A 9493-nucleotide genomic window follows, 5' to 3' on the forward strand; every position below is an offset into this window, starting at 1 on the left:
TATTGTTGCGAGCGGGTCCATAGCCTACTGACGTTACAGAAATCAGCTGGGGCGTGTTCAACAGCTATGAAAACAGTGGGCACAGTTTTGCTATGGTTTCCAGGTTGAACGTCATGTTCCCTCGCATGATTCAGTGCACCAGCGTTTTTGCAACGTGTTGTCGGGGCTGAACTCAACCCCTATACTGACCTATACTGATCCTCGGGGAGCCGAGAAGGAAATACAGGGGCTGCAGAGGAGGAGGGAGGGGCTGCAGAGGAGGAGGGAGGGGCTGCAGAGGAGGAGGGAGGGGCTGCAGAGGAGGTGGGATGGGCTGCAGAGGAGGAGGGAGGGGCTGCAGAGGAGGTGGGAGGGGCTGCAGAGGAGGTGGGATGGGCTGCAGAGGAGGAGGGAGGGGCTGCAGAGGAGGTGGGATGGGCTGCAGAGGAGGAGGGAGGGGCTGCAGAGGAGGTGGGAGGGGCTGCAGAGGAGGTGGGATGGGCTGCAGAGGAGGAGGGAGGGGCTGCAGAGGAGGAGGGAGGGGCTGCAGAGGAGGAGGGAGGCAACGGTTTCAGGAAGAGGAGAGATAATGTTACAATATACAAATACACCATTTCTATCCAGAGTTTAGCTGCCAGCTTCCAGTTTGCACGGACAGGAGTTGCAGTGAGAGCGGTGGCATGATGAATGGAGGGGGGGGGGGGGGGGACAAATCGAAAACAAATCGATAGATGCAGATGATAAAACATTTTCGCTAAAACAAGCGCACTCTTCGCGTACAGTGCTTTCGAGGAGTACTCTAAATCATTCCAGGGAGATCAGTTGCTCCAATTTTAAAGTGTCCTGACTGGAGCCGGTTCCATCCGTCTGGTGCATAAAAAGCACTGATATTGTATGTCTGATAACATATACCTTATATGTTATGTATTGCACTACTTAACACTTTCAGTGCCACGGCCCTTGGGCAAAAGGTTGCTTGCTGTGCCACATAGGCCGCAATGCATTTTAAAACAGTCATATAATTTCTTTAATAATTACTATGTAAACACTGAACACGCACAAATAACGATGAGACTCTCTTCTATCACCTGCAAAAAAAAGTTTATTGATCCCATTTTCCGTTCTTTAGTTATGAGCCGGAGAAGATAGCTTGATTGAACGAAAAAAAGAGCTTTTTTTCTACGAGCTGAGATAATGAGCCTTTTGTGAAATTAAACATTTCAAGCACATCACTGACTCTGAAGCTAATTTTCTGATGTAGTCACACCTCAAAAATAATTTCCTTCAATAAAACAGTGAAGGCAAGGGAATTTTGTTTGGAAGAATAATATTTTTAGCTGAAACCAGCAGCGCTGGCGCCTGCATGCGCTGCTGGTTGCAGCTTCTTGCTGATCTTTTGCTGCTGGTGGGCATCGGATATTCTGGCTTGCGTTTGCCAACCCTGTCCTGCTGTCTGGGTCTGTGTTGTGTACTTGGCTCTGCGTGCCCACCTCCCCCCCTCCTCCCCCCCCCCCCCCCCCCCGTTGTGGGAGGAGTGTCTCTCTGCTCTGCTGTTTTCTCGTTTTCTCTGCCTGTGCTCAGCACTGAAAAAGTCCGCTAGATCCTGCTTTTTTACAGCCGCGTGTACCAGCTCCCATGCTTCGAGTTGAGAATAATAACAAATCCACGGCTGATCATGTGTTGCAGCGGACACGGAGGCTGTTGCAGCGGACATCGAGGTGCTCAATTGTGATAGCAGATTGGCTGCTGCAGGGGCACAGCTAAACGTTGCTTCAATGAAGCCGCTGCATACGGACGGACGATGCGATTTCCTTCCCCCCAATGACTTCTTCTGTGTGTTTCACTCCACGTTCTCTCATCTGGAGAGCGCTGTCGCCACCTAAGGGTTCTGTAAAATAGGTTAGACACATTCAATACCTCTGAATATTGTAAGAGGCGATGTAAGAGGCATAGATCGACACCCCCCCGTCAAAAAAAAAAAATCGAGTTATGACGCCATTTGGCGTCGCTGGCACTGTACGGTAAATTTCTAATGACGCCATATGGCGTCGCTGGCACTGAATGTGTTAAGTTACTGTACTTTTACTATTTTGTCTATTGTATTTTATGTATTACTGTACTTGCTATGTGAAATTCCCTGCACATTAATGCCTATTTAACTTAGCCTGTAAATGTCATGTACATTCAATGCAAACTCTTATTTAACTCCAACTGTAAATTCATGTAAATCCACTGCCTATTTAACGTCTATTTAACTCAGTCTGTAAATCTCATGTAAATCCAACGTAAATTGATATTTATCATCCACAGAACACTTCACCACTCATGTACATATTGTATATATTTACTTGATTTGATTGCACTTGCAACTTTGCGATTGTCTTTAGTTATCTTCCTACTTCTTATCTCTGTATATTGATGTGACCACTACGCTGCATACAGACACTAAGACAAATTCCTCGTATGTAACTTGCATACTGTGGCAATAAAAGTGATTCTGATTCTGATTCTGATTCTGATCGGACCCCAGGAAGAATAGCCGTAGCATCCTGCTGCGGCTAATGGGGATCCTAATAAACCAAACTAAACTAAACATCACCCTACTACAGGATTTCTGGGTATTGAAATCCTCCCAATTCAAACGGTTACCTCTTGCTGCCACTCGGGGCTGCCAGCATGCAAAATTGCCTGGTCCAGCTTTCCCAGCTTGACGTGACCCTCTGCTCCTCCCCAGGTGGTCCAGTGGGCATTAGAGAAACTGGAGTTGTCCAAGTACGCAGACAAGCCTGCCGGCACGTACAGTGGAGGGAACAAACGCAAACTTTCCGCTGCCATAGCTCTGATTGGATACCCCTCCCTCATTTTCCTGGTGAGGATCTTGGAATACACGATTTACATGATGTCCGCTGCTACTGTGTACATTTTGATAATTCGTTTTTGCTAGCCTGGCTGAATGTCTGTTCGACCCATCGCTGTTGTTTTCCAGGATGAACCCACCACTGGTATGGATCCGAAGGCTCGTCGATTCCTGTGGAACTTAATCCTTGACATCATCAAGACTGGACGCTCGGTCGTGCTGACGTCACACAGGCGAGACAACCTCTCCTTCATCACGTTCTTTTTACCATCCCACTGGGAGATCTTCAGTGTGGCCTGTTTTTGCCACTAAAGCGTAATCTGACACAAAAGGTGTGTGTTTCTCTTTCTTGTCTCGCTCTGCAGCATGGAGGAGTGCGAGGCGTTGTGCACCAGACTGGGCATCATGGTTAATGGCCGGTTTAAATGCCTGGGCAGCATCCAGCACCTCAAGAACAGGTCAGAAAGGTTAAAGGTCAACATTTTGGCCAGGTCTCCTGTCCACGCCTAGGCCAAGATGGCCGCACGATCCTTTACAGTAAATCACAGGTTGTGAAATTGCGCTGCGGCTGAACCCTGGCCAATTGGAGAGAAGTCACAGGTTTTCAGCAGTAGAGGTTATGCACTCGACTTACGTTGAATCAAATGGTGTCTTTCAGGTTTGGGGATGGCTACATGATCACGGTGAGGACCAAGACCAGCTCCAGTGTCAAGGAGGTGGTCCGATTCTTCAACAGAAATTTCCCTGAGGCTGTACTAAAGGTAGATGACTCCATCGAGCTCCTGCGTTTGCTCCACTGCCCAAGACAAACTAGTCAAATTAAACTGCAGAGATGAATAGAAGGAACCATGTGCACATGTTCTACTGAACCGGAATATCATTTAAAAGTTAACCCGTTGATACCTGATGCAGCATTTGTGTGTGTATCCCTTTAAGACGGTTTGCGGTCTTAAAGGGATACACACACAAATGAGGGATACACATGCAAATGCTGCATCAGGTGGATTAAAGGGATAAGTGAAGGGATTCATTGCCAAACGGGGTCAAATGTATTTGTGTTGGGGTTCAAAGTGGAAATGTACAGTAGCACTCTGCTCTACCTCAGCAACCGCTGTGGAGATGCCCTTAAGTCATATAGTTGATGGCTGTCTTCCAGGAGCGCCACCACACCAAGGTTCAGTACCAGCTGAAGTCAGAGAACCTCTCCCTGGCTCAGGTCTTCAGTAAGATGGAGCAGGTGGAGGAGGTGCTGGGCATCGAGGACTGCTCCGTCAGCCAGACCACCCTGGACAACGTGAGTCAGCATTTAGCACACTGGCAAAATGACATGTAAAGAACAGCAGGCAAATACCAACCATTCATAAACAAAGAACAACAGTCAAATACCAACCATTCATATTCATAAACAAAGAACATATGCACATGTATTTTATTCATGCATCAAACAAGGAACATGCAGATTCACAGTTGAGTAACTATCAATTACACATAATGTGGATAGTCATTTCTTTCTTACATTTTTGTTTAAAGATGAAAAGGACTGCGACATTTTAATTAAACCCTCGAGCTCAACAACAGTCAAATACCAACTATTCATAAGCAACCTGATTTCCCTTTTTGCTTTGGTGCACATAATTGTAGTTTATCTTGCTTGGTTCTCATCGAAAAAATGATTTAAAACTGAAATACCTCAAGACTATTAAAGTCCCTGGAAACCAAATTCAGAGATTTGTTTCTAAACACGCGTTAGAAATTAGTTGATTAGTACCATCTAGTACTGAATTGTGGAGTTAAGACTGTTTTTAATTTTTTCACTATTTCTGTGATGATGCAATAGAGTCATACTTATGGCCCCTCCCCTAACACTATATAAAGGCTGATCACTGAAGCGCCTCTACTTATGGCCCCTCCCCTAACACTATATAAAGCAGGGGTCTCAAACTCAAATTACCTGGGGGCCGCTGAGTGTCCAGTCTTGTCACAAGGGGGCCACTTCATGTATTAAAGAAAAAGAGAAAAATGCAACCGTTCGAATTCTCAACATTAACAATTTATTTGTTTATTTGAGGGACTTTTTTTTTTTTAGGGACAATGCACATTACTAAATGAGCCAGTGTTAATTTTCAACTGTCCCTTGGAACTCCAGTTAGAATTAGAACTGATCATAAATGTCACTTGACAGCTCAGTAATCCGCTCTGCCACTGTGTTGGCTGAAAGGCTAAGGAGATTTGTGACCTGCAGCATGCAGACTTTTAGAAACGATTCAGTAAACGGCTTCCCCGCTTTGGCGATCATCTCACTCACCAGCCACCACGTAACTTAATTGCTTCAACTGCTGCACCAGCCTCCTTTCTCTCTTCTGGAAGAGATGTTGTTGTATTCACAGCTCTTTCTTTAGCTGTGCAGCAGGTTTGTCCCTCTCATCTCCCCGGTACTTTGCATAGGCAACTGCTCTGCATGTTTAGTTGAATAATGTCGCTTCAGGTTATATTCTTTTAGTACGGCGATTTTCTCTTTGCAAATGAGGCAGGCGGCATTCCCTTTGAACTCGGCGAAAAAAATAATCACTCTCCCACTTCTCCTGAAACTGTCTGTGCTCGTCGTCATCAGCCTTTCTTTTCCCTTTTGACAGCGACATGTTCACTTCTCAACAAAAGACAACATTTTAGCGCGCACATGTTTTTCTTTCCACTTGGTTTTTCACTCGGGTGAATCGACTCAGGTGGATTTTTACATGCAGTGATGATCCCGCTGGCCTGGAGTGTGAAGCCGTGTTGCCAGATACTGCTGACGGTTTCCAGTACAAAGAGTTCAGAAACCGCCAAAATGCACACAAAACAGCCCAAGGAACTGCACATCTATGGAAATGTATCTGGCAACCCTGGTGTGTGAAGTGCGGCTCGTCTGCATTCGGCAGCGCCTCGGGAGCGCGCTCTGTGTTTTACAACGAGCGGAGGTGCGGGCCTGCTTTCATTATAACTTGATATCAAGTCGCGGGCCGTATGAAATCGTTTTAGGGGCCGTGTCTCGCCCGGGGGCCGTACGTTTGAGACCCCTGATATAAAGCCTGATCACTGAAGTGGCTCTACCCTGGAATAAAAAAAAATGCACCAGAATGTATCAAGTTGTGCAGCACTGGAGGGGGGAGGGGAGTGGGCAGAGCACTGGGGGCACTTCAGCAGACCCACAGCAAACCCCCAGTTGCAGAGCAATAGAATACTGCTTATTCTTTCATGATCTTGAAACCTAATTTGCTGTACTTGGCGACATTTTTAATCTGGCTGGGTGGTTTATAATAACACATCTTTCTGTGGTGTGACTGACAAACTCAAAACACTTTTTTCTTTTGTTTCCATGGGCTTTAAGGATCAGGACACAGTACACATGACTATTCCCTCCCCTTTCCTTCCTAGGTGTTTGTGAACTTCGCCAAGAAGCAGAGCGACAACCTGGAGCAGCAGGAGCCGTCGCCCCCTGGCGGCGGCCAGTCGCCCCTGCAGCGCATCCTGAGCCTGCTGAAGCCTCGGCCAGCCAACACCGAGCTCAACGCTCTGGTCAGCGAGGAGCCGGAGGAGCTGGAGAGCGACGACGACGAAGGTCTCATCAGCTTCGAGGAGGAACGGGTGAGGAGAGAAGGAACTGCCATATATGAGTTTTTAACGGACGATACTGATCGCGATAGTTTTGGATTGAAGGAGCTGATAGCTTATGTATTATTACCATATGTCATAATCAGGGTTCACACACCTTCGTAAACGTCAAATTCAAGGACTGTGCATTGGGGGGGGGGGATCAAGGACTTGAAAGTTTTTGAAAATAGACATAAATAGACTTGGGTCATTAGTCGGGTTTCCATCCACCTGTTTTGATGCAAAATTTCAATTTGTGCATAAAAAAATGAGTGGAAACGCTTTTGCTAATTCGCAAAAACCTCCAAATATCGCAAAAAAGTTTTCACGCATGAGGGAGGCGGAAAAGTCGAATGTATCGATAAAAAGAAAATGCGAAACGTGCGGTGGAAACAGTTTAAGCGATATACTGTTGTCTCTCCATTCAAAAACAACAGTTTGCCTTGATCACTGCAAAACATGACATGCCGTGTGTAGCCTCCACACAATGGGGCTACACACGGTAAATCATGGTAAATACACAGCACAATACCTGCCGTGGTAAACAGAAGAAGACTGGGATATTAACTTTAAGGCGACTCACTTCTAGAATTGAATGAAATTGTATTCACCTACTATCTGCTCCGTGGATTACCATTTTACAATTTCGGAGCCGAAATTGTGGTTGGTCCACAAACGTTGCTATTTTACAATTCTTTTGGAGATCGGGTTGGGATTATAACGTTAGTTTGCCGAGTCGCACCTGGTAATCCAGAAATTGCGTTATGGTACCTTTGTCTACTTGTAGATCATCAAGAAACTTTAAATTAATAACGTTAGATGTGTTTAACAGAGCTGTATATCGGGTCTAGCAGCTGATCAGCAGCTCAGACAGCCTCAAACACGAGGTGATTGACAGCTCTATAATTCGCAAAATAGCAGTGGATGGAAACGCGCATTGTTTCGCATTTTATTTTGCCGACTTTCTGAAAATTCGATTAAAAGTTGCGATACATTTGGATGGAAACCCAGTCATAGAAAGTGCTTGAATTTATACATTGTGTCATGTTGGTAATTATATCCTTATCTGCAATGAACATTCTGAAATTGTTGGTTGCATCATATTTAATATCCCAACATTGGGTTAAATTCTTATTTAAATTATATTTATTTGTGCTGTGTGTGTGTGTGTGTGTGTGTGTGTGTGTGTGTGCGCGCGCGCGCTTGTGTGTGGCAGGTGCAGCTCTCTTTCAATACGGACACCCTGTGTTGAATTGAAGAAACTCAAAGAGCAGACAGACGAGGAACTGGCACAGAGGAGGGGAAAAAGGAAACATTTGCTAAAGCTGTGAAGCCAGGGGGAGAATGTAGCTGTTCATCTAGCCCGTGAAGAGGACCAAAACTCTCTCCGTGCCGTGGATTATAGGACCACTAGTTCACTATTTCAGCCTCAAATTCTTGCCGGCGGGAAGGGGCCCGAGGTGGTTCAAGCCCCGAGGTGGTTCAAGCCCCGGGTAGAAAGCCAGATCCGGACGGACGAGAGGAGACCACCTGCCCAGCCGAGGCCCGCCGCGCGGGGGGGGAAAAAGACGCTGCCGCCAGCTTGTGAGATGTTGTCCCGGAATGTTCCCATATTTCTTTTCTTCTTCGAGAATGTATATCCATAGACGGCCATTATTGATAAGGTTGATACCAATGATGTCAATGAATTCACATATCGTGTCCCCGACATCACGTGTCCGACACCGCAGGGTCACTTTTTCAATTTGTTCAAACGCGCTCCCTGCCAAAAGGGGTCCGGTTGCAACCAGAAACGGCCCTTTTGACCAATCTAGACCTGCCTTGAGAGCATGCCGTGATGAGTCCAAGTCCAATCAAAGTCGTCACTAGTTGTGTTTCCATTACCCTCAGAAATGCGCAAAATCTAAATATCGCAATAGAAATTGGGTAATGGAAACACGTGAATTTCGAAAAACCTCCCAAATATCGCAAAAAGTTTTTTCGCTCTCATGAGGTGGTTTTTCAGACGTGTCGATATAGAAGTTTATCGCAAAAGTGTAATGGAAACACATTTTTCGCATTTGCACGTCATGTGACCCATATTATCCCTTGGAAAAGGAGCGGAAAATAAGTTTGGTAAGTAAGGGTGTATTCACACCTATCTCGTTTGGAGCAGTTGTTCCGAAACGGAGAGCATTTTCCCCCTTGGTGCGGTTCGTTTGGGGGAGTGTGAACACAGCAATCGCACTCGGATGCGGGACAAAACAAGCGGACCGAGATCGCCAAGAAAGGGTGGTCTCGGTCCGCTTCCAAACGAACTCTGGTGCAGTTCGTTTGTGGTGAGAACGTGAGCCGACCTCGATCCGCCACAACAGCAGTAAACGGTGCGCATTTTTGGATAAACCAGCTGCCGTAGTCAGCTGCGCTGTGCGTAATGGCCTGAAGAACGAACATTTTTATCGTTTAAAAACAACATCTTTCAGATCCTGTTTTGGCAACTTGTGACTTGCATCGATAAACTTTGGGGGATTTTTGGATCATCACATCAGCAGTTTGAACTCAATCAACTTACCTCGGACCATGGGAAGCAACGTTAATGTGTTGAATCTCTACGGATTTTGCATGCGGTGTGCTGCGCAGCACACCGCCCTCTCTCTCCCTCTCTCTCGCTCTCTCGTCTCCATTCAATAAATGAAAACAAATCGTGGTAATCAGAGCCAGCCTTCTTTGTGATAAGATTGTCTGGTTCAATCAGACAATCAGACTGATTGCATGTCTTCCTCGAAATGTCCATTGTTATTAAATTATTTATTAATATTTTATTCCTGACAGGACAGGTGTTCATATAGCCTATCTCGGCTAATCCTCATCTCCGTGATAGTAGCCTATAATAGCAGAATTTGCGAGGGTCTTTGATCTTCTATCTCCAAATTCCCAATAGCCTAAATAGGCTAAATAAATACATAGGCTTACATAGGCTACATAGCATACATTAATAAATAAATAAAGAACTTTCTCCCTCTCTCTCTCTCCCGATCCCTCCCTCTT

At 45.8% G+C, this 9493-nt stretch overlaps 1 protein-coding gene across 1 annotated transcript in view; it reads left to right on the forward strand.

The window, feature by feature from the left end:
- The window catches only part of LOC310796736 (ATP-binding cassette sub-family A member 2-like), a gene marked incomplete at its 5' end in the record, with an annotated part of 105113 nt that extends 97110 nt beyond the window's left edge, over nucleotides 1-8003 (forward strand). Inside the window, 7 exon segments of the mRNA XM_083658972.1 lie at nucleotides 2714-2848; nucleotides 2966-3069; nucleotides 3202-3294; nucleotides 3495-3597; nucleotides 3993-4130; nucleotides 6251-6460; nucleotides 7683-8003. Of these exon segments, the coding sequence (XP_083515098.1) occupies nucleotides 2714-2848; nucleotides 2966-3069; nucleotides 3202-3294; nucleotides 3495-3597; nucleotides 3993-4130; nucleotides 6251-6460; nucleotides 7683-7718 (819 nt within the window). The 3' untranslated portion in view covers nucleotides 7719-8003.
- Nucleotides 8004-9493: the final 1490 nt, after the last annotated feature.

This window comes from Poromitra crassiceps (assembly GCF_964638095.1).
Source record: "Poromitra crassiceps genome assembly, chromosome: 23".
In the NCBI taxonomy this organism is placed as follows: domain Eukaryota; kingdom Metazoa; phylum Chordata; class Actinopteri; order Beryciformes; family Melamphaidae; genus Poromitra; species Poromitra crassiceps.